The sequence below is a fragment of the Podarcis muralis genome, chromosome 7 (genome assembly GCF_964188315.1).
Source record: "Podarcis muralis chromosome 7, rPodMur119.hap1.1, whole genome shotgun sequence".
In the NCBI taxonomy this organism is placed as follows: domain Eukaryota; kingdom Metazoa; phylum Chordata; class Lepidosauria; order Squamata; family Lacertidae; genus Podarcis; species Podarcis muralis.
In genome coordinates, this window is record NC_135661.1 from 8821964 (window position 1) to 8846990 (window position 25027).

General features: G+C 44.7%; 2 protein-coding genes across 5 annotated transcripts in view; one reads left to right on the forward strand and one right to left on the reverse strand.

Moving 5' to 3' along the window:
* NAA25 (N-alpha-acetyltransferase 25, NatB auxiliary subunit) overlaps positions 1-24325 on the forward strand; it is a 41963-nt gene extending 17638 nt beyond the window's left edge. For all 4 annotated transcript variants that reach the window (XM_028741323.2, XM_028741321.2, XM_028741322.2 and 1 more), the window contains 16 exons: positions 1499-1588; positions 3338-3507; positions 6781-6893; positions 13651-13858; positions 14693-14782; positions 15888-16068; positions 16210-16309; positions 16548-16699; positions 17171-17296; positions 18992-19235; positions 19444-19567; positions 21282-21347; positions 21844-21941; positions 22061-22171; positions 23478-23624; positions 24032-24325. In XM_028741323.2, the coding sequence (XP_028597156.1) occupies positions 1499-1588; positions 3338-3507; positions 6781-6893; positions 13651-13858; positions 14693-14782; positions 15888-16068; positions 16210-16309; positions 16548-16699; positions 17171-17296; positions 18992-19235; positions 19444-19567; positions 21282-21347; positions 21844-21941; positions 22061-22171; positions 23478-23624; positions 24032-24154 (2143 nt within the window). In that variant the 3' untranslated portion in view covers positions 24155-24325. The remainder of the gene's footprint in view (positions 1-1498; positions 1589-3337; positions 3508-6780; positions 6894-13650; positions 13859-14692; positions 14783-15887; positions 16069-16209; positions 16310-16547; positions 16700-17170; positions 17297-18991; positions 19236-19443; positions 19568-21281; positions 21348-21843; positions 21942-22060; positions 22172-23477; positions 23625-24031) is intronic.
* Positions 8419-11124, reverse strand: LOC144328272 (syncytin-B-like). The gene is given in 2 exon segments (XM_077930916.1): positions 8419-9789; positions 10920-11124. Coding segments are annotated over 2 exon segments (1269 nt in total). The 3' UTR covers positions 8419-8725.
* Positions 24326-25027: the final 702 nt, after the last annotated feature.

Below are 25027 nucleotides of genomic sequence, written 5' to 3' on the forward strand. Positions count from 1 at the left end.
TTGGGGGCAGTTTGGAAAAATTGCCTTCCCTCCTAAGGTCAACGAAAAGGAAGTTTTAGTTTTTTAAAGAGCAAGTAGCAATGGGAACCTTGAGAGAAAGTCTGTAGCTCAGTGATAGAGCACTTACTTTGCATATGAAAGGTCTGGGGAAGTCTCCCTGTTTGAAACCCTGGAGAACTGCTGCCAGTCAGTGTAGAATACAGTGGTACCTCAGGTTAAGTACTTCATTCGTTCTGGAGGTCCATACTTAACCTGAAACTGTTCTTAACCTGAAGCACCACTTTAGCTAATGGGGCCTCCTGCTGCTGCTGCGCCGCCGGAGCACGATTTCTGTTCTCATCCTGAAGCATAGTTCTTAACCTGAAGCACTATTTCTGGGTTAGTGGAGTCTGTAACCTGAAGTGTATGTAACCTGAGGTACCACTGTATTAAATGACCAGTATAGGCCGGTATGGTGCAGTGGTTAGAGTGCCCGACAAGGGCCTCTAGGTTTCAAATCCTCCACTCAGCTATGAAGCTCACTGGGTGACCTTGGGCCAGTCACTCACTCTGAGCCTAACCAACCTCACAGGGTTGTTGTGATGATAAAATGTGGAGGAGAACTATGTGCACCACTGTGAGCTTCTTGGAGGAAAGGTGGGAGTATAAATGTCACAAATAAATTGGTCTGACTTGGTGTAAGGCACCTTCCTGTGTTCCTAATAAGCATTAATAAAGCAGCAGCCTGACTTTTATAATGGATAAGAACAAGTTTCAGGGTCCCCCCTGCTCTGCCCTGTCATCAGATACAATGGTATCTAAAATATAGTAAATTATGAAATTTTAACTCACCTCTTTGAGATAAGCATTCTTCCCAGACCATAGCTGTGGGAGAGTCTGGGGACAAGTGGGAGGGAGATAGCTTCCCTCTGAATGTCTAGCTTTCATTAAAAATATCAAAAGGGTCTAGCTCTTTCACACAGGGAGATCAATAAGGAAAAACATGGTCATTGTTCTCCTCAAGTGCTTTGCAAGAAGTCAGCCTTCACTCACCTCTCAAAAGCCTGGCTTGTGAATAGAGAGGTACTGTGGTGGTTGACAAATACTTAGACAAAGAACTAGTTTGTTTGTCATTTAATTTATAGGAAAATTTGTTTGACTGTTTAATTAAGTTACTTTTACTGTTGACCCCCCCCCCCCCCCCGTTATGTGTTGAAAGAGAAGGCCTCTGTAGGCAGAGTATTCCTAAAGACTGGGCTGGTGACGCTAAAGGCTCAATATTTTCACTGCTGCATTTTTTTGTTAGGGATGCTTATCTTAAGTTGCCTTTTCTTTAAGACATGAAAGGCAACAGACATGAAGCTGTTCTTATCTTCCTTGCTAGGAGAATACTAGTGAATCTCAGGACACTTTTACCCCAGATGCAGGCGTTTTGCCTTCCGTAACATGAAAAAGAGAGAGAGAGAGAAGTTGTTTTACACTGTGCTCAGTTCTTCTGCTTGCCTCTTTTCTGTTTTAGCCCAGATGATTGGCAGTTTTATATGATCTATTTCGATTCCATCTTTCAACTGATTGACGCAGCCTGGACTCCCCCAGCTGAAGGAGAGCAGTGAGTATCTTACTCTCTCTTGAGGGCTTTGAGCGTTTGTCTCTTCTTAATTGAAATATTTGCATGGTAAGGGGGCTTTGAGAGTAGAGAAATAGGGGCTTATTTCCTTAGTACACTTGGCTGTTAGTTCCTTACTCCCAAACACAGCACCAGCTATTTCCTGCATCTGGATCCTATGTCATCTAGGAAGAAATGTCTTGAAGAGTACCAAATGAGTGCCCAGTGCATCAACTCATGTGAAGTCGTACTTGTAAAAATTCAGATGTTTCCACTCATCTCTCCTATCCAGGGGCATGAGACACTTCTACCTTCTTGAATACTTCAGTAGTTCAAATCTTGATCCAAAATGAGTTCTGGGTTTGCATGTAACACTCAGCCATGGCTGACACAAACCCAAGGCTCATAAGAAACAACAAATTATGGTTTACAAGTATGATCAGTTTATGGTTGGCAAATCATAATTAAGCTGCTGGCTAGGTTTGGACAATCAAATAAAGCATGGTCTAATACCCATAGTTTATTAAAACATGGTGTGGTGTTACATGTGAACCGTGCCAGTGACATCACAGACACCAGCTTTCCTTTCCTCTTAGGCTACCTAATTTTTATTCAGTTTTTGGCAGACACTGAAAGACTAGCAATATTCATTTGTTCGTTCATTCAAACCAAAATTGGTTTGAGGTAACAAGAAAACAGAACCTGCCTTTCATCAGTGGGAACAATCAACACAATATTACACAATGATGATAATAGCAACACAAGTAAATAAAATAGAAGCTACAAATTTAAAACCAAGAAACAGAAAGGCATCAGTCTGCACTTTGCTTCTAAGATACCTCGGCAAATGAAGTCTTAACTTTTCAGCAAAAATAATGTGATGCTGGTGCCAGATAGATCCCCTTCAAGAAGGTATTTTAAAGTTGAGGCGTCAATACAAAAAGCTCTCTCCTTTGTAATTCATAACATTCCTCCCCTAAAGAAGGTGCTTGGAGCTTTACCCCTAAACTCCCACATGGACATGGGTTCAGACAGAATCTTCTTTTCATTTCTTCCTTTTAATGAGTGTCACAGACACTCCTCTGCCTGCCAACTGGGATGTAGGCAAAGTTCCAGTTTCAGCATCAGCCAAAGGTTTGTTACTGTCTTCACCTTACTATACACCCAGCTGGTTGCTCCAGCTGTCTCTTGGCTTGTGAACACTTTGAGGTCAAAATAAGAGGAGGACTCTGGTCAAGCCTTCGCTGCTCTTCAGATGGGGAGGAGGGTTTAAAACAGGGATGAGAAACCTGCAGCTCTCTGGATGTGGTTGGGCTTTCAGCTCCCAACATGCCTGCCCATTGGTCATGGTGGCTGCAAGGGCTGATAGGAGTTGGAGTCCCAAGAACATCTGGATGGCCATAATTTCCTCATCCCTGGGTTAAAGGGTCCTTGGCTTGTGCAGGGGGAAATATGGTAAAGAATGGGGGGGGGGATTTTTTAGGAAGTGGGGGCTTTGAATCGGAGGGGCTTTGAATTGGAGCTATACTAGGAGGCAGGAAGCTGCCATGAGCGGTATTTAGCCCCTGGACCTGCAATTGTCCATTCTCATCCTAAAAAGTCATGTTTTTTACATGTTACATGTTATTTACATGTTACATACTAGGCTCTGGTGGGCAGGGTAGCAGCAATGCAGTGTCCCATTCCTTGATCAGAATTTCACAAAAAGGCCGTTTGGAGGCACTGGAACTCATACTTCCTTTTTGTGCGCAGCTCTCTCGAAGGCGAAGTGCATCACAGCACAGAGCAAGCCATGGCTTTCATAGAGCAGAGGATAACACAAGAAGCCAACAGCGCCCGGCCACTCCGGGGACCTTTCCTCGCCCGACTGGAGCTGATCAGGCGCTTGCGGCACCGAGGCTGCAGTGAAGAACACAAATTGGGTAAGGGCTACTAATGGGACGCCAAATTGAGCCTCACGGGGAGAGGGTGTGAAAGTAGAACCAGGGCTCCGTCCTGGGATTGCCGCAGCTGATGTAAACCCATGCTTTGGGGAGAGGATTGTTTGTCTTCTATTTTAATCCTTGGCGTGGAGAGGCAGCTTGTGAATGGTAAATATTTAGATGGTAACACACTGGAGCCTCAAGAATTGCTGCAGCACAAGGAACGCTAAAACTAGCTTTGTGTGTGTGTATTATTAGTGCTTTAAGAGTTGTCTCCCTGCTGAGAGTGAAGTAGAATCCCTTCAGTAGTTGGAGAAATAGTTCGTGCGGCACATTCTTCACAAATTGTCAAGTGAAATGTATTTGCATCCCTGCTGCTATTTTATAGTTAAAAATCTAAATGGAAATTTACTGGGCAGATAGTTGGGAGCTCATGTCCTTTTAAAAAGAAGCAAGCAGGGATCTGCAACAAGATATTGTAGTGTGACCACACCCACTAATATAGCCTGGAACCTTTAGTATTGTTCAGGACTCTTGACTTAGGTGGGGGATGAGTTTCAGGAGTAGGGAAGGGATAATAATACTTCTTTCCCCTTCCCCCCAACTCCAAGGCCTTCTGCTGTCCCACCTGCCCCAAAGATCTCATAGCTTTATAGTGGGGTGGGGGGCATACAGTTCTAGAGATGGACAAGGAATCCTTCCCTCAAACTCCCCACACATACACCAGATATTTGCTATGATATTTACTTTATTTGTTGGTTGCTTGAACAAGTCAAATTCCTTCTTTTTCTTTGCCCCCCCCCCTTTTCTTTTGGGAGGATTGTATGGATGGTTCACAACTATTCAGTCTCTCAAACTACAGACTTGACTTCCACTGCCTTCCTGATTCCTGGTTTCTATGGGCCCTTTTTAGGAACATAAGGTAAAGGTAAAGGGACCCCTGACCATTAGGTCCAGTCGCGGACGACTCTGGGGTTGCGGTGCTCATATTGCTTTATTGGCCGAGGGAGCCGGCGTACAGCTTCCGGGTCATGTGGCCAGCATGACTAAACTGCTTCTGGCGAACCAGAGCAGCGCACGGAAACGCCGTTTACCTTCCCGCCGGAGCGGTACCTATTTATCTACTTGCACTTTGACGTGCTTTCGAACTGCTAGGTTGGCAGGAGCAGGGACCGAGCAACGGGAGCTCACCCCGTCGTGGGGATTTGAACCGCTGACCTTCTGATCAGCAAGTCCTAGGCTCTGTGGTTTAACCCACAGCGCCACCCGCATCCCTTTTTAGGAACATAGGAAGCTGCCTTATGCTATTGGTCCATATTGCTCACTGTTGTCTGCAGTGACAGGCGGTTGCTCCTCCAGGTTTCATCAGACTGGTGACATGCCCAGCCTTGCCTGGAGATGTCAGGGATTGAACCTGGGACCTTCTGCATGCAAAGCACATGCTCCACCCCAGAACTATGGCCATTTGCATTTTCTCCTCCCTCCATTGTCTCTCTCTCTAAGCTCAGTTGCCACCAACAATTTGTAAGCTCACAGGCTCCTGTCATGCAGTTATTGCTATTAGAGGGAATGGTATATTCCAATGATGGTGAACCTCTCAATTTGGCCCATGCGGCTGTTTTGAGCTTCACTTTGCCCACTGTCAGGTGCACGACAGGTTAAGCTGAGGATACAAAGAGACAATGGGAAGTCTCAGAGTGCACTCTTGATTGTTCCTTAGTTGCCCCTGCTTGCATTCAGCACTGTTGTAAGTTTGGCTATGAGTGCAAGCCTTGCTGCTTTTGAGTGGAGTCTCTTCTACTCAGATCTGCACCGAATGCAAGCAAGGGCTAGAAAGGGACAATAAGGAGGGCACTCCAAGCCACATGCTCCTGATTGTTCCTTTGGAGCCTCAGCTTGCATTCTGCACACTTTAAATTTGTCACTGAATGCAAGCCCTGCTGCTTTTAGGTGGAATCACTTCTACCTGACATCACTTGACATCATGTGGTTGACAGTAGGCTGCCCTGTCCACCTGTGAAATGTGGCCTCTGAAAGATTGGCCACTGTTTGAACAGGCTTGCCTAACAAAAACATTAAAAAATAGTCCAGTAGCGCCTTCTTCAGGTATCTGAAGAAATGTGCATGCACACGAAAGCTCATACCAAGAACAAACTTAGTTGGTCTCTAAGGTGCTACTGGACTATTTTTTATACATATACGTATACATCTACATATATATAGATACGAAAGCAAATATATATATATATATATATATATATATATATATATATACTGGCGCTGTGGTCTAAACCACTGAGCCTAGGGCTTGACGATCAGAAGGTTGGCGGTTCAAATCCCCATGACGGGATTCTCCTCCTGTTGTTCAGTCCTAGCTCCTGCCAACCTAGCAGTTCAAAAGCACAGCAAAGTGCAAGTAGATAAATAAGTACCGCTCCGGTTGGAAGGAAAATGGTGTTTCCTGCGCTGCTCTGGTTCGCCAGAAGCGGCTTAGTCCTGCTGGCCACATGACCCGGAAACTGTACGCCGGCTCCCTCGGCAAATAAAGCGAGATGAGCGCCGCAGCCCCGAGTCGTCCGCTACTGGACCTAACGGTGAGGGGCACCTTTACCTTTACTGCGTCAGACCAACACGGCTACCTACCTGAATCTAACAAAAGCAGTTCCCCATCTTATTTGTATGCCCAAATTGTTGTATTTATGTCTGTGTGTAGAGGCACGTTTGCCAAGGGTTTACAGAGAGAAGATAACTGAGTTCAGAAAGAAGTGTACCATAACCTGTATTTCCACTCCCTCCACCCCCACAAAGAGTGTTTGTGGCTGGCACACCTCCAGCACTATAAACATAGCAGGCAAAGGGTGGCAGAGGGCAGAAAAGAAAGATGTGCTCCATCCCTTTCCCACTTGTAGAACTCTCCATCTCTCCCACCCCCAAGCCAGAGAGAGTGTGCCAACAGAGGATATGTTAAAAATGAAAACACTCAGTTAAAATTGCAAGCCTTACTCAGAAAATGAAACTTTCTATATTCCTCGCATGTTGCCTTCTCAATTGCACACTTGATTTTCCTTCAGTTATTTGGAATCATCTTTGTTTAGCACCTAGCTTCCTAATTCATCATGATAGTCTTAAATTACTACTGTATTAAATTTCAAAGTACACCAGGGAGTCATGTCAGTTCAGTAAGAGAAGCTAAGGTGTAGATATGTCAATTCCCTTCAGTTATCTGTTTTACTGCTGAAAAACATCTTAAATCACTGCTCTTATACTCGTAAGGTGATCCAGAAGAGCTGATGTTCCAATATTTCAAACAATTTGGGGACAAACCCTGCTGCTTTACTGATCTCAAGGTGTTTATAGATCTCCTCCCACCAACCCAATATACAAAGGTAAGTTTGGTGGTCATTTGTTTGCTGATCTTTTCTCTTCCTTTCTTTTCAGTACAGCATGATTGTATTATTTGTTCCAATGATTGAAATATACAATTAAGGCAAAACGTTTTGGGTGCAACTTGGGATTATGCAGAAACTTGAAGGCCTGTGTGCTCCTGCCCCAGCTCAGGGCAATCTGACTAAAGATGCTGTTTTATCTATTTTTTAATATACTGCTTAATTTTTTTTTTCTAGTTTCCCTCTGCTTCCTATGCTGTGCAGGGCAGCGAGGGCCCTGCCCCAATATTCAAAAGAGCAAAAGAGACTTTGCTGTCAGGAGTAGCTGTACTGAGTGATTTCAGCAGCTGGAAATCCTGGTGCTCAACTCATTGTTCTTCTAAGCCCCTGTGGCTAGAGGGTTAAATGTGCAAAAGAAAAAACCTGGCCTGTCAGGGGCTATAAACAAAACTGCTGAGAACTATGGTCCCAGCACTATTGAGGTTAAGAGGGGGGTTTTGTCGTTGTTCTTTTGCTAGCTCCAATGTGGCTCTCGCCAAAGGTCACTGAGCAATTGAGTGTAATCCAGCAGATGCCATTTCTAAGCAGGTTGTAAACATCAGTACATTAAAAACAAATCCTACTTCAAAATATTAGGATAGATGTTGCTGCCTTATACCACTTCAGCAGGAGTCCCCATTGCCCAGTATTGATGGCAGCAGCTTTCTAGGATCACAGGTGGAAGGTGACTACCCTGCCCTGAAATCCTAACCTGTTGCCTTATACCTGCCGATGGTCCCTTAATTAAAAGCCTTACTGGAAGGGAAAGCATCGTTGTAACTCCTCGAAAATTTCTCTCCCTCACACACTTGATGCAGGCTTTCCAAGACAGGAATTTTGGCTTTCCAAGGCAAGGTCATATGTAGGGTTTGTCACTTAAGAGTGAAATCTGAGATCTGGTGCTGAATTGTGAGTTTTTAGAAGTTGTTTTTTGTTGTTTTTTTTGAAAAGTGTGTTTCTCTTAGGACTGCAGGGAGACTCAAGAAGGTGGCAGTGTTTAAGGGAAGAGGGCACTACATAGCCACTGATTCCCTAGCTCATGCCTCTACATGCCACTCATCTCACTATTTGTTTGTTCATTGGTTTCTTTCATGGTATCCATGGGGGAGGGGAGAGTAGGATGCCATTTGCTTCCCCCACAATGCCAGCTTTCCCGAATTCGTGCCCTTGAACAAGTGATATTGTGCAGCGATTTCAAGTCTATTCATTGAAAATGTTTGTCCCCAGGCTCTCATAGATGATAAGGATTTGAGAATTCTGCCCTTTTTTCACAATGTTCCTAACCAAACAAGCCTACACCATGCCCCTGCAGAACCCAGTGCAGAACAGTTTCTAGCTGGAAAATTTAGGTGTTTTCTGTTCTCAACCAGGCTTTTGCAACCTGGTGCCCTCAAGGCATTTTGATGGGAGGTGTAGTGTCGAGTTGCAGCTCGGCATCCAAAGAAAAGTCAGTCTCACATCATAATAAGTTCCGAAATATGGCTGCCCCTAGGGCTAAAGCAGCACAGCTTTTATTGTGTGAAATCAGAAAGATACAAAGTACAAGCCAACAATTTGTTCTAGCAAGCAGATAAGGACCTTCGCACTAGACCACGCACGCGATCAGGCCATGCCACGTTAGCCAATTATAGGACAGCACGAGCTGTTCACGCGCTGTTCATGCTCCAAGGATGCTTCTAGCTATGAAATCACCCTGTAACAATAAGAACTTTGCTCATGCTCTCATGTACAAGCAATCATTTTCCCACATATCCCCTTTTCTTGTTTATATTATTAGAGGAAAAGAGGGACCATTAGTCCAAATCGTACACTTCATTGCCTAAACGTCTACACTTTGCAACATAAATTCCTCTTGTAACCCCTGTGGTGGGCCGTGGCCGGTACCACCATGCAGTGCATTGGGAAATCAAAGAGGGTATGCATTGAATGCAACAACACACCATAATGAAGCCAGCAATACATGCAATTACAATCAATAATATTTTTCTTAACCATAATCCATTAGGTAGCCAAGAAGACAACCACTCCCATGGATCAAAACCTTCAGGTGGATTCAAAGGATTATGGGCTATCATTTGTTCCATATGATCAATAGTAGCAGAGATATTGGTCGATTGATCAGTTATATACATGCAGCAATGAGAATGAATTAAGGCACAAATTCCACCTTTAGAAGCAAGGATCACATCTAAAGCATAGTGATGTTGAAGAACTACATTTCTTATTTCTGATATTTCTTTGTTAATCATTGTTAAAGCCAAAATGGTGGAATTAAACAAATTTTCTGTCCAGTTTGCCAATTTATGCAAATCACGGTAATTCATGGCTGCACCTAAAGAAGGCAGAAGGGACCTAGAGATGGCCGTCCCTGTATATTGAGAAATAGGTGATAGTACTTCCCTTCTGTTACGCAAACGGACCGCTGGGAGCTTATCTATTTTATATACCAAGGGTACTACTATACCTAACGTGCAGGTACCAGAAAAGGCAGAGGGGATTCCTTTGTAGGCACGTGTGCCACAAAATAACCATAAATCAGATTGAAGCAAACATGTAGTTCTGCTGCTCTTTCTCATCCAGTCGAACCAAACATAAAAGTCTCTACACGCAGCTTGTTGTTCATAGGTCATGTAAGTTGGGACATTATTAATTAAAACCTTTGGTCTGCCACTCATGGTTGTAACATTAAGAAAACAAGAAGATCCATTAATGTATTCATGTGTCCAATTACAATATGGATAATGACCTAAAATTAATTGCTATTAATAAGACACAGGGGGTGAACATATACAATTGTCCATATTATTATTGCTAATCTTATATGAAGCATTTACTGGAATACCACCACCAAAACAAGCTCAAAACTTCTCAAAGCTTTTCAAAATCATTTTTCTCAGCAGCTAAAAGGCAGTAGCTAAGCATATGCTGCTTGCTGTAACTAAAAAAAAATTGCAACAAGGTAGAGAACAGAGCCCATTGTCTTCTCAGACCTTGCTAAAGAACCACATTGCAACTTGCTTTCTGTCCGGGAACCATGCCAAAGCACAAGAATGAAACAACTGGAACACACTGAAATCCCCTCACCCCCTCCCCTGTCAAGAGTCCACAATAGTTCCAAGACAGCTTTCTGTACATGCTCAGGGGAAGACATCATAGGGCAGGAATCCTGACGGAGGAGAAAAGAAGAAGAGATCTGGGGGGTAAAATCCAAGCGATGCCAGTCCGGCGAGGGCATCCTTCAAAGCCAGGCTCAGTTCCCAAACAAGAGGCAGCAAAACTGTAATGATATTTGATGGTTGAAGTGGCTTCCCAGGGAAAAGGGGGGCCAATGCGGTGGAGATGAAGATGGTCTTTCAACGTGCCAGGAAACACTTGAACAGCTGTGGAAGGTGACGTTATCCAGGGCACATCAATATGGCGATGTCTCCAACTGCAATGCGGGTTGAGGTCAGGTGAGAGGTCATCACCGGCAAACAGCGTAAAATACAGTTTCAAGGCGCTGGTGTCTCCTTGGGCGAAGACGAGGCAACAGAAGAGCACCAAGGTCGAACGCAAGAAATCGAAGAAGTTGGACCCTTCCACTGTGGATCTGGAAGCAACCTGTAAGACACTAGAGGGCGCTGCAATATTTCTTCCTTCCAGAAATGAAGTTCAGCAGGCGTAAAATTCTTTTTGCCAAATAACCAGGGTGACCAATCTAAGATGTGCTTCAGAAAATTGACAAGTCCTGGCCTGTATCAAAGACGGGGCACTTTGTGCTGGAGTGACATTGCTGTGCGGTAGATCTGCACTGCGCAGGAAAATAGTCCACTTTGCCACATCCAAAGCAGGTTTTATCCTTTGCAGGAGTCTGGGACACGGTGGAAGACAGAGCTGCGGCTAGCAAGCAAGCTTTATGTGTCTCAGTGTCCACTGACTGGCAGGCTTTAAGCACATCTGCAATGGCTATATTGGGAGTTGTCATCAAAGGGCGTAGTGCTTGCTTACAGTCCTCAAACGCAAGCTGGCGGACAATCAGTTCTTGGGCTGCTACGTCCTGAACTTGCCGCTTAAGAGTGTTATCCAAGCGATCGACAAATTGTCCATAGGGCTTTGTAGGGCCCTGTCTGATGCTGCCACCGCGCTCATTCTTGTCATCAGGAACAGAGGACAGGGCTTCTTGGGCGGCAGAAGTAGTAGCTGTCCAATACATGGAATCAAGGGCCAACTGTTGGGCAATAGTAAGAAAATTGCCTTCGCCAGTTAAGCCATCAAGAACATCAGTTTGGTTCAGCATAATGGGGGCTGGGGGTGCAGGGCCATTGTCCTTGACAGAAGAATACAGTTCCTTTATGAATCTCAAATCAAACTGTTCGTGCCGGGCTGGGCCTCCCCCTGGCGCGGCAGGAGCAATCACAGGAAAGAGATTAGGAGTTGTAGAATCAAAAGCCAACAACGGAGCAGCGGCACGAAGAGATTCTTGAAGAGGAGTGGTAGAAGCGGTGCCAGATGCCTTGGGTGGAGGAGGTGGAAGAGCGGGGGGTGCTGCAGAATTTGAAGAATGCAGGGGAGAGACAGGAGTAGCCGAAGGTAAAATGTCCGGCGGTTTAGGAGGTAGGTTTGAGGCAGGCAAAGCGGGAGCTGGGAGGGCGGGCGAAGAAGCTATTGCAGCAGCCAGAAGAATGTTTGAAGGAGTTAAGCACGACATAGCTTTGTAGACGTTACCCCAGGCATGCAAAACCTTGACATCAATCTGAGGATGATTTTGAAAGAAGTGTCCAATTTTTTTCCAATCGTCTAACTCCCAATTTCCGTCCTGGGGGAACCAGGGACAGTGAGTGTCCAGGGCTTTTATAAGGGACTTAAGGTCAGCTTTCCGAACAGCAAGGTTGTTACTGGCCAAAAGGAATTTAAGGTCTTTAAAAAAAATTTTCTGTGGTGCAGAGAGAGACTTTCCCATGATTGCAAGAGTTGCAAAAAGAGCAGGGAGCACTTACCAGGGATCCTCGGAAGGATGAATGGCGCCTGAAGCCCTTGCCGGGCGAGGTAAGTGCTGATAAGTCCGTAACGTAGTCCAGAATCACATTCACACGGGAGCTCTCACCGGGGATCCACTACGTGGATGAACGACGCGTCTGCAGCCCTGCCGGGCGAGGTGAGGCTGAACGTTGCAAAACAGCATGAAGTCCGAAAGAAATCACACGGGAGCACTCACCAGGGATCCACTACGTGGATGAACGACGTGTTGGTGAGTGCTGAATAATGAAAAACAACGTGAAGTCCGAAGGCAGTCACACGGGGTAGCAAGGGAGCACTCACCGGGATCCGAAGCGGATGAAAGACGCGTGGTGAGCGCTGAACGATGAGAAGCAACGTGAAATCCGAAGTCAGTCACACGGGGCACCAATTGTCGAGTTGCAGCTCGGCATCCAAAGAAAAGTCAGTCTCACATCATAATAAGTTCCGAAATATGGCTGCCCCTAGGGCTAAAGCAGCACAGCTTTTATTGTGTGAAATCAGAAAGATACAAAGTACAAGCCAACAATTTGTTCTAGCAAGCAGATAAGGACCTTCGCACTAGACCACGCACGCGATCAGGCCATGCCACGTTAGCCAATTATAGGACAGCACGAGCTGTTCACGCGCTGTTCATGCTCCAAGGATGCTTCTAGCTATGAAATCACCCTGTAACAATAAGAACTTTGCTCATGCTCTCATGTACAAGCAATCATTTTCCCACAGTGTAGTCCAAAACACTTGACGGGCACCAGATTGCACAAGGCTGATGTAGACATACAACCTGCTTATACATTTTGAAGCTTCTGCTGCACATTCATCTTCTTGGCGCATTTTAGCCTTGCTCTTCAGCTGCAGCGGTTCCCTAAGTGGTTTAAACAATAATTTAAAAAGCCAATCCCACTTTACAGGCTTAGATTATGAAAAATACAAGGACCACCACCAGATTTATTTATAACAACGGATGTAAACCCTTCCAAGGCAGCTTACAAGTAACATTTAAAATGTAAATGTTTTCTAGTATAACAATGCAAGAAACCCCCATGCAATAAAAATAACACCCTAATATAGTGAGAGCAGCCAAATATACCCTGCCATAACTGGCCATGCATTGCCAGACGTTGCATGCCAGAATCAGTTTCTGATATGTAAAGACACCCCCTGTTTCTACAAAACAGCTTTCCATTCAGTGCTGCTAACTGTTTAGTCAGCTTTTCCATGTGAGCCAGAGTCCAAACCTTTCGTCTCCAAGCAGACAACTGCAAATTATCTAAACCAAATTTGGAGCAATCAGTAGACGAGCTGCAGCCAGTAGAAAGGTGATCGGTTATTTGAGGAGAAGGTCCTTCTGCCCATCCTTAAACTTTGTTGTTCAGGCCAGTTGTGGCGTACATTGAACAGACTGTTTTGTGATCAAGCTTTCCCCCTAGTTTTCAACTGCATTTTTAAAAACCAGAAAACACAATAATCAACACATACAGATTCATTAGAATCCTTCCCATAGGGCAGCTGGTGGTAGATGCAAAAGGAAAAAGGGGTGAGGAGGGAAAAAGAAAAGCAGACTCAGGTGCTAATTCTTGAAGTTTTCATAATGCCAGGTGGAATGGAAACAGTTCGGGGGGTGGGGAACCAAAGGTAACTGGTCTCAGCAGCACTGATGGGATCTCTCTGCCATCCCTGCTAGGTACTGAAAATCTAACATTTCCTTTTCCCTCCCCCACAGTTCATCAACCAGTTGCTGGGGGTCATCCCCCTGTCTGCACCAGCAGAAGAGAAACTTGCACTACCAGCTAACATCAAAGCTTTGCAGCAACACTTGTGTGTCGTGCAGTTGACAAGGTTGCTTGGCCTCTACCACACCATGGACAAAGCCCAAAAGCTGGGAGCCATCCAGGACTTGATGTCACGATATCGGCACGGACTGGATTTTGGTGAGGAGGGCTTGAATCTAGCCTAAATGTCAGACCACTTCTCTGTTCTTGGGGAAAATCCTAATAATTACTGTACTTTTACGTGTATAAGACTAGGTTTTTATGATTAAAAAAATGTAAAATAATTGGGGTCATCTTATACAAGGGTAATCTCCCCCCTCCCATTTTCTCAATTTTTAGTCCCCCAAAATAGGGGGCATCTTATACATGGGGGTGTGTTATACATGGAAAAATATGGTATTTCCTCTGCCTCTTACCATGTCATTGCTATTGGCTTACTTCAGCTCCCTAATGCATTTCATCCTTCCTCTGGTGAGTTCTAGAGTGGAGTCCAATGGATTCCTACTTATCTTCAGGGATGGAACTGCATCAGATATCTTACATGGTTTGCTTGGTTTTTAATGGATTTTGCTTTGACAAACTGAAAAAGTTACTTTAGTCAGAGAAGGATTATAAGCAGATGTGGTTTAACTGTTTATTAGTTAAATCGTAGGTAAAAGGTCTATGCTGATTTCCAGAAATAAGAAATTGGCTGGCATTCAACTAAGTTTTACTCAAGGGTAGAACCACTGAACATGACTAAGGTAGGTTCATTAGTTTCAATAGCTCCACTCTTAAGTAAAACTTAGTTAAATATGGCACATAGGGTGCAATGCTAGGCATGCTTAACTGTTGGATTATGTCCCATTGAATTCAGTGGGGCAGACTTCTGTGTAAATATGCAAGAAGTACTGTAGCTACTTGCTAAACAATACCTTTTGCAAGCCAGGTGTTGTTTAAAATTCTAGACCCACAAGTTTTTCAGTTACATTGCTTGACTTTGTTTTTCCATAGGAAAATCTTGTTTGAAAACAGAGTTGCAGTTTTCCGACTACTACTGTCTGCTTGCTGTTCACTTGCTCCTTGACATCTGGCTAGAGGCAGGTATGTCCTTACATGCTCCACTGCATGCATGCAAATAGAGATTTCAGCCCACAACTGTTCAAGCATTGGTTTGCAGCCGTACGAACAAAAAGCCAGTGTGGTTAGAGCAAGTTTCCTCAACCTTGGCCCTCCAGATGTTTTTGAGACTACAATTCCCATCATCCCTGACCACTGGTCCTGCTAGATAGGGATCATGGGAGTTGTAGGCCAAACACATCTGGAGGGCCGAGGTTGAGGAAGCCTGAGTTAGAGTTTTGAACTAAAACCTGGGAGACCAGGCCCTGAAGCTCACTGTGTGTGACCTTTGGTACTTGCGCTTTTTCTGTGGCTGCTCCCAGATTGTGGGATTCCTTTCCTCGTGAAGTTAGGCTAAAGCCTTCCTATTCAAACAGGCCTTAGAAAACGAAGGTGCAGACATTTTTTTTTAACCACTGTTCTGCTGTTAGGGCAATCAATATTTTAATTCTGGTTCTAAATGTGTTGTACTGTTTCTAACTATTTTGTTTTTATTACTTTGTATTTTATAATGTTGTAAGCCGCCTTGAAAGGGACACGGGTGGCGCTGTGGGTTAAACCACAGAGCCTAGAACTTGCCGATTAGAAGGTTGGCGGTTCGAATCCCAGCGACGGGGTGAGCTCCTGTTGCTCAGTCCCTGCTCCTGCCAACCTAGCAGTTCAAAAGCACGTCAAAGTGCAAGTAGATAAATAGGACCGCTCCGGCGGGAAGGTAAATGGCGTTTCCGTGCGCTGCTCTGGTTCGCCAGAAGCGGCTTAGTCCTGCTGGCCACATGACCCGGAAGCTGTACGCCGGCTCCCTCGGCCAATAAAGCGAGATGAGCGCCGCAACCCCAGAGTCGGCCACAACTGGACCTAATGGTCAGGGGTCCCTTTACCTTTTTAAGCCGCCTTGAATCCCAGCTTGGGAGAAAGGCGGAATATAAACACATTAAATCATCAGAATATTGTGGGGAGCAGTGGGATGTCCAGCATGGGACATAGCCGTGGCTCTTGGATCGTAGCAAAAGGAGGGCTTCTCATCCCTGCTTGGCCATCTTTCCTGCCCCTTTCTCTCGTTCAAGGCTTGAGTGTGGTGTTCTTTTCCCAGGTGAGGAGCCGGCTGCCTGGCACTGCTTGACTTTACTAGAAGAAGGGCTGGCTCACAGCCCCTCCAATGCTCAGTTCAAATTGTTGCTCATCCGGATCTACTGCATGCTTGGGGCGTTTGAACCAGTCGTGGAGCTTTACTCCAGCCTCGATGCCAAGCACATACAGCACGACACCATCGGGTGGGTAGTGTGGTGTTGGTGGTAATTGTGATATCAAGTGATTGGCGGGTGGGAACCCTGTCCACCTGTCAAATTTGATCCTCTTCAGAGGTGCAGATCAGCCCTCTCATGGTTACTGTTTTGGTTTTGTTTCTCTTACAGTTACTTGCTGACACGCTATGCCACAGCCTTCGGTCACTATGCTGCCGCATCACAATCCTGCAACTTTGCACTCAGGTTTTTCCACTCCAACCAGAAAGATGTAAGTGGCAAAGGGACCCCCAAATGTGTACCCCAGTTTCCCCTCAGAGAACACACGGAATCTCTCCAAAGGGTGTGTCTCTTGCATTTCTGCATGAGCAGGGAACGCATGCCCAGAACATTTTAGTGCTGCAGAGGCAGTGGGAGGGCTGCTCCCAAGGTCATACGTTTCTTGTGATGCAGAAAATCTGTAGCTCCTTGCTTAATTAATGCGGAGGCCATCCTGTGTTCCTTCTTAGACCTCAGAATACATTATTCAAGCCTATAAATATGGTGCATTTGAGAAGATCCCAGAATTCATTGCTTTCAGGAACAGACTAAACTCCTCGCTTCACTTTGCACAAGTCCGCACAGAACGGATGTTACTGGACCTCTTACTTGAAGCAAATATGTGAGTATGGAAGAGTTGATTTCTAATCTTCTGAGTGCTTTTCCTGGGGGGCCCTCAGGCAGGTTGTGGGGTGGTAAAGCTGAGAGAGAGGTTAGCTTGGAGAAGCACTGCTTAGCTGTCTCAATTGAGGGACAGGTCCCAGTGGTACTGAAAGATCTCTCGATGAAGCAGAATTTGCTGTCTTCCACCCAAAGTGTTGCACAGTACTCAGATGTGAGAACCCTGGTGCTCTTGAGCTCAGCTGAAGAGTGGGAGTTGTTATATCACTTTCTCAGGTTGAAAAATTCAGCTTTCCTGGGCATAAGATGAATTAATTTTTGCACAGAACATTGCATTATTTATAGCAGGGTCAGTCTGCTCAAGAGTGCATCATTGCACTGACTGAGTGCTAATGAATTCTGATCAAAATCCTCTTCAGTTCATCCGAAAAGCACCTGACCCAATACTTCTGTATTGCTTTTCATGAACTAGATCAGTGAGTTTGGAAGAAAGTATAAAGTCCATGAGCCTAAGTCCAGAAGAGGATGACATTCCCTGGAATGACCTGCGGGACAACCGAGACCTCACTGTCTTGTTTAATTGGGACCCAAAAGACAGGTAGGTACCGTGGTTGTCATTATCAGAAGGCTAAATTTCAGGAATTTGTCCACTAAATTGCAACCTAAAAACAGTTTGTCTTCCCTTTTATATTTATGCAAACAGTTATGTAACATTTAGCCAGCACTTAAATGTGCTTTAACTCTGTCTGTTCCTTGGGAGTCCCCCAGGCCACATCCCTCACTGTCCCTTCTCCACGCTCTCCTCAAGTGCTTTTGTCTGGCTGGAATGGGTCATTGAACCGTGATAATGCCTCTTGCTTGCTGGATGGAGAGAACTTTTGCACATCTGGGATATAGCCTATTGTACAAAGCGTAGGAGCAGCATCCATTGCTTTGCCCACTTTTGGTTCTGGCCCTGCCCACATCTGGCTGGTGGCCATTGGAGGAGCTTTTCCACAAGGACGTCCAGTCTTCGGGTGACTAGAATCTTCCCCCCTACTGTATGGCCTCCCCAATAATCCCTACATTGGTAGATAACACTGTTTACCATTGCCTTTTTTCATATTTTTGTGTTTATAAAAATATTTATGTACTGTTGCAACTTTAAAATGTATCACAGCACTTTAAGGTAAAGGTAAAGGTATCCCTGCCCGTACGGGCCAGTCTTGACAGACTCTAGGGTTGTGCGCCCATCTCACTCAAGAGGCCGGGGGCCAGCGCTGTCCGCAGACACTTCCGGGTCACGTGGCCAGCGTGACATCGCTGCTCTGGCGAGCCAGAGCCGCACACGGATACGCCGTTTACCTTCCCACCAGTAAGCGGTCCCTATTTATCTACTTGCACCCGGGGGTGCTTGCGAACTGCTAGGTTGGCAGGCGCTGGGACCAAGCGACAGGAGCGCACCCCACCGCGGGGATTCGAACCGCCGACCTTTCGATCGGCAAGTCCTAGGCGCTGAGGCTTTTACCCACAGCGCCACCCGCGTCCCTCACAGCACTTTATAACAATATAAAAATAGAAAACTATACAATAAAGTCATAAAAAGTTAAAAACAAGCTAAAAGCAAAGAGAAATTAAAACTAATAATCAACAGACCATTGTACTGCACAGGCTTGATTTCTTGTTGTTGTCAAATGAGCTTCACCAACTTGGGGAATGACCAAAGACATTCCTGCAGAAGAAGCTGGAATATAAGGTTTCAGGCAACACCTGAGGTATCCTGGACCCAAGTTGTTCAGGACTTTGTAAATCAATACAAAAACCTTGAACCCGGCTCGGTAGCAGATGGATAGCCAGGGCAGCTGTTTTAACAATAGTGTTACATGTTCTCAACCAGAAACTTCCATCAGCAATGTGGCTGCAGCATTCTGCAGCAGCTGGAGCTTCCAAACCACAGCAGCCCCACATAGAGCGCATTACAGTAATATAACACCAGGTGTAGGCGCTCCAGTCCTGCTCCAAGAGAGAAGGGTTTTCTGATGGTAGTAAGTGCACTTCTACGGACTACAGCAACACTCCCCCCCCCCCAGTCTGAATTGATGTTGCACCAAGAACCAGGACAGGCACAACTGAGTCAAATCAGGTCCACCTAGATCTCGGTGATGCACACCAGTTCGGCTTGCCCATCCACAATCAGGTTGTGGCTCAGCATTGGGCTTGCAAATAGAGCAGGGAAGCTTGAGCTTGTACTTCTGTGTCTCAGTTTTTGGATACCCTCTCCCCTTCTCCCTCCTTCCTTTTCTCTCTCTCTCAGGGGCATTTCTGAAGAACACAAGGAACTCTCCTTGGAGGAAGAGACCATATGGTTGCAGATCCGATCTTTGATGTTGCGGCTCATAAGTGGCCTGCCAGCTCTTGGCCACAACGCCCAGCCAAAGAACTCCGAGAAAACCACAGAAAATGGCGTCTCCTCCAAGATCGACATGATAAGAGCTCTGCTGCGGAAGCTGGACGCTGCAGTGAAGTCCGGAAAGCAGTTCCTTGAGCAGAAAGTTCAGGTATAGCTAAGAGAAACCGATCCTGATTTCTTTAAAACAGTTTGTGATAATGCCAGGAGACATAAGAGTTGAGATTCTTCCGACGTGCCAGCATGGTGCTTTAATTGGAGAGCTAATTAGCTTATACCAGGAACCAACTCTGCTTTTCTCCTGTATTCAAAAGGTACACTATTTAATTTTCTTGCCCCCTTTTTTTCTTCCCGCCTAGTATCCGGTCCTTGGCCCACCACCTTCCCGAATGGCTGGTTTCTTCAACAGTGGGAGCTGCCAGTGCCAGACCAGCTTATTTCACCTTGTTAGTGAAATTTATGAATTAGATACTATTGGGTTAGGTAAGTCTTGAAATTCCTGGGGCCAGCAGCCAATTTAGGTGTGTCTGCTGAAGCGGGAGGGAGGCGTACATGGGTGTGCTGCTCTTTCAGATCGGTTTGAAGATATTGGCCTCTTGCAAGCTGCTGTTGATGCCAAAGGCTTTTCTTGTGGAATTCTGAGCTTTTTTTTTTTAAAAAAAAAAGAAAAAATCCTAGAGAAAATCCTGATGTTTAAGATTTGGGAAAACCCAATGAATCTCAGCTTGCCATCTGGTTTTGAGCCTTCTGACCATTTTCTTTGGAATTTTCTGCCTTGTCTCCATACAGTGGTACCTCTGGTTACATACGCTTCAGGTTACATACGCTTCAGGCTACAGACTCCGCTAACGCAGAAATAGTGCTTCAGGTTAAGAACTTTGCTTCAGGATAAGAACAGAAATTGGGCCCCAGCAGCGCGGCGGCAGCAGGAGGCCCCATTAGCTGAAGTGGTGCTTCAGGTTAAGAACAGTTTCAGGTTAAGTACGGACCTCCGGAACGAATTAAGTACTTAACCTGAGGTACCACTGTACTTTCGTTGACTCAGGTTAAAAATGAAAATTACAATCTGGCAAGACAGAAGTACGGAATGTGTGGCCCTCCAGATCTTGGAATCCAACTCCCATCTGCCTTGGCCAGCACGGCCAATGTTTTGAACTGATGGGAGTTGTAGTTCAGCAATATCTGGACAGCCACAGAGTGTCCATTCCCTACTGTATGGAAGAATGCCTCTAATTAAAGGAGGCAGTCTCTCCTGAGAGCAGACAAATGCTTTTTCTTAGATCAGAAATGGGATAAACACTGGCTCCTCCAGCTTCCATAGGCCCCAGCCACCACAGCCAATGGCCGGGAAAGATGGGAGTTCTTGTCCAGCTTCCCTGCAGTGAGCCTTGTGGTCCATACCGTGTGCCAGTCCTTGTTCTCCACGTTCTTCTTCTTGTTTTGATTTCTTAACCACCTTCACTTAAGGTTCCAGGGTGACTTTCAGCCATTAAAAAAAGAGCATTAGAAGAGGTTTAAAACTAATTAAGATTCACAGGAATAGGGTGGGTCCCAGAAATATATTGAAGGATTTTTGTACTATAAGGACTGCTTTGCTTAATTGTGACCAAAGATATGTTTCTGTTTTTCATTTTTGGGGTTGGATGTGACTTCAAGGGCCATCTAGTTCAACCCCCGTAGGGCAGCAAGTTTAAGTCTGGGTTGTTGTTTTTATTGTGATAGTCTTTTTCTTCTCCAGCGGTTGCTTGTTTTCATTGTATTTTTTCTAAATCTGTCCCTTGATATAGATATATATATACAGTGGTGCCTCGCAAGACGAAAATAATCCGTTCCGTGAGTCTCTTCGTCTAGCGGTTTTTTCGTCTTGCGAAGCAACCCTATTAGCGGCTTAGTGGATTAGCGCTATTAGTGGTTTAGCGGCTTAGCGGCTATTAAAGGCTTAGCGGCTAAAAGGCTATTAGCGGCTTAGAAAAAGGGGGAGGGGAGCGGAAAAAACCGCAAGACTCGCAAGACGTTTTCGTCTTGCGAAGCAAGCCCATAGGGAAAATCGTCTTGCGAAGCAACTCAAAAACGGAAAACCCTTTCGTCTAGCGGGTTTTTCGTCTTGCGAGTCATTCGTCTTGCGGGGCACCACTGTATACAGATAGATAATTTGACTATTTGCATAAGCCATTTGATAACTTTTCTTTATTTTCAGAAGATTCGGCAGCAATTCAAGAGAGAATAGGAAATAGCTTTAAATCATTACTAGAACAACTAACAGGTAAATCTGCTGAAATTCACATTACCAAAAGTTCTAGCCCACAAAAAATTTACTCTAGTCCATGCTTATCAGTTAAGCATATGCAATTAAAACTTCACTTTTCTTTGTATATGAGGGTATCACCAGGAGTAAATAAATGGGCTTGTTTTATGTGGCTGACTTTCTGGAAAGATGGTTTCCATTCCATGCAGGCACTGCCAAAATAATGCACAGAGTAAAAATAAAACAAATAATTGGGGGGGGGGGGGGCTAAAAACAAAGAAAAGATAATCCTTAAAAAGTAATTAAGCACCAGTCAAATTAAAACAATATTAATAAAGCTCGATATGTTGGATGGGGAAAGTTCTACCTTAGTTATAGAGTGCATGCTTTGCATGAAGATTGTGAAAGGGGAAGCCACAAAAAAGTGTTTCCCAATATGCTGCCTTGTGTCAGACTTGATTTTTTTCTCTCACGAGTTTCACCTTGTTTCCTTCTTTTTTTTTAAAAAAAACAGATCAATTCAATAAATGTAAAGGTGATTTGTTGGAAGTCAGGGAAGGCAGGTTCCGAACCCATCCGAATATTTTAGAAAATCTGGTCTTCTTCGTGGAGGTGAGTAATGAGAACTTTGGAAAGCTGGTCCTGCCCCCCCCCCCCCCATTTGTCGGTTGCAAAAACCCATCAGTGCCCCTAAAGTGCCTGCGTGACAACTTCTTTTCTCACTCTTGCAGACCATCTCCATTGTTCTGTGGGTATGCAGTTATTCTGACGCCGTCCTCAGGCCCTACAGATCGAGCTTGCAAAAAAAGAAAAAGAAGAAAAAAGAGAGCGTTGTAGCAATGGTAGGAAATGCTGTTTTTGGGGTCTGCTCCTGATCCACAGGCCACAATTTAAATGGACTGTTGATTCAGGACAGGCAAAACAAAGTACTGCTTCCATTCAATGCGCACAGGCAACCCATGATTTGTGTGGGGCTTGCGTTCCGGGTCATTGCGTGCTTCTGCGAAATCGTGTCTTAATTGAAAAAGCCTGCAAATGCTCCACCCAGCCCCTCTTCCACCCTTTTGGTTACATCTTTTATGACATTTCCGGGTCACATCTGGGTTTGGGTCTGTTCGCAGTCGCTCACATCTTGTTCACGCCTAGAACAGGGGTTTCCTGTAATGATTTAATGGAATTTGCTTAATAGAGGTGTGATGGTCTTAAGGAAAGATTACACTAAAACCACAGAGAATAGATCTCTTAGTTATAAGCTACGGTAGCTAATGGAAACTTCCATGTTTAGTTGTAGCAATGTTCAGAAAGGGTGCCTTCTCTCAGGTGCTAAGATCGTCAGGTAGGCGGGCCTTCTTGGTAGCTCAACCTCAGAGGTTTGAGGGGTGAGCACCTAGGAGACGGCATTCTTTGTAGCAGTCCTTACACACCTGAAACTTTCATTATGTGGCTTCCGTTGCATTACTTTTTACCCTGGCCTTTAACACCTGAGGTATATATTTTCAGGACCCACTCTTAACTAATTTGTTTAAAACTAATTTTTTAATTACTGTAACCTGCCTTTTGATATTATGGTGAGGGACAGGTGAGAAATTGGATTAATAATAGCAGCAACAACAATAATAATAATAATATAGTTTTGATTTGTACTCGATATGCCGCTAAGGTAAAAAAGTAAGCTAAAGGACCCCTGGATGGTTAAGTCCAGTCAAAGGCAATTACGGGGTGCGGCACTCATCTCACTCTTCAGTTTGTCCACACAGCTTCCTGGGTCATGTCACCAGCATGACTAAATCACTTCTGGCACCTGGTGGACCATGATAAGTGATAAGAGCACACAGAAATGCTGTTTACCTTCCCGCTGCAGTGGTACCTATTTATCTACTTGCACTGGTATGCTTTCAAACTGCTGGGTTGGCAGAAGCTGGGACAGGACAACAGGAGCTGACCCCATTGCACAGATTCGAACCGCCGACCTTCCGATCGGCAAGCTCAAGAGGCTCAGCGCCACCCGCGTCCCTACATTATGCTGCTAAACATATCTATTAAAAAGCACTGCCTCCAAAATAAAAACCTATGATATACCTCTATGGAGAACATTGGACAGAGAATTGGTGGGTCAGGGTGCAACAGCTTTTATTTTTCTCTCTGCAGCCCCCTGTGTTCACCAGCTTTCAGGATTACATTTCCGGTCTCCAGACTCTCATTTCCAATGTGATAGATCATATCAAAGGGCTGGAAATCAATCTAGCTGCGCTTAAACTTGAAGAACTCTCCATAGAGGACAATTTACTGTCGCAGGTAAGAAACTGTTGCTTATACATTGAGGTTCTATGATTTGAGATGACTCAGGATTAAAACAAACCGCTGTTTAGCGTTAGGTGCAATTGTACTTTGAGACATTTTTAAAGGTAATTAAAGTGTTTAATTACACTTTGTGTAATTTGTGGGCTCAGTTTTATGGAACTCCCTTCCAGTTGAGGTCAGACAGGTTCTTTCCATATTGAACTTCTGTGCCTACTGAATAATTTTTTATTCCAGCAGGCGTTTTAGGTGTAGTTTGATTCAATAGTTTTAACTGATTTTCATTTTTGTATTGTATCTTCGTAAACCACTTCAACCATTATAGTTAAGTGGTATATAAATTGCTTACATAACAACACACACAGATGATTTATTTATCTGTGTAAAAAAATGTTTCTTCCCAGGAAGAAAAGAAGTTTACAAAGACTGTGCTGAGGAAAGTCCAGAACAGTTACCAACATGCGATACAGGAAATGGGAGAACTGCTGAAAAAGAGACTTGATACCATCAAAACTCTAAAGGTTTAAGGAAGTGTGTCCTGGGTGCCAAGGGTCAAGATTGAAATGCCGACAACAGACAAGAAACAGCATTTGCCACCATCCCTTCAACGTTAAAAATCTGGAACTTCCTCATAAATGCATGAAGGACTTTTGATCGTAAAAATAGGTTTTTTTTATGTATTAAAAAGATATATTCAAGCTGATTAAATTATTGTACATAAAAACCAGAAGCAGGGACCCTTGTCCGTCAGGGTTAGACCACTTTTTTATACATGTTCATAAGCATATTGTAACAGAGGCAAAAACCCCTAACCTGTTTCACTTCCCTTTGTGGGGAGAGGGGGGCATTCTCCAGAAGCTCTCTGGGGGCTTGAAGTCTTTAGAAGCAGCAATAGAAATCCAGTGTAAAGCATATTTCAAAGGAGTTTGTATTTTTTCCATCACACAATGCAGCATTTATAGTTTTGTGTGCAAGTTTCTTGCCTTAGAAAAGCAGAAGTTCAGAGAGCCCAGTGCTCCACTGTGTAACTTCTTGGGTGTTCTTTCTTTCTCCCCGTCCAACACCCCCCCCCCCTTGAGAACAGTTGTATGACTGCTTCATGAACTAATTGGGCCAGGACAGGTGACTTTCTCCCCCACCCACCCCCCACTCCAGAACAGTTATTTTTATTCACACCAACAACCTAACAACTGAAGGCACTGCCTGAGTGAGTTGCAACCTGTGTGCCCTTGTGTGTCTTGCTTTCCAGTCCTGCAAGGAAAAACAAAACAAAATCAAAAAAGTTGGTATCTGCTTAAGTTTGTTCCAAGGTGAAATAATGACAAAAGAAACATATAAACTTGATTGAAAACTCAACTTTGGCTGCAGCTCAGTGCAAATGGAACTGTTGGCTAACGGCT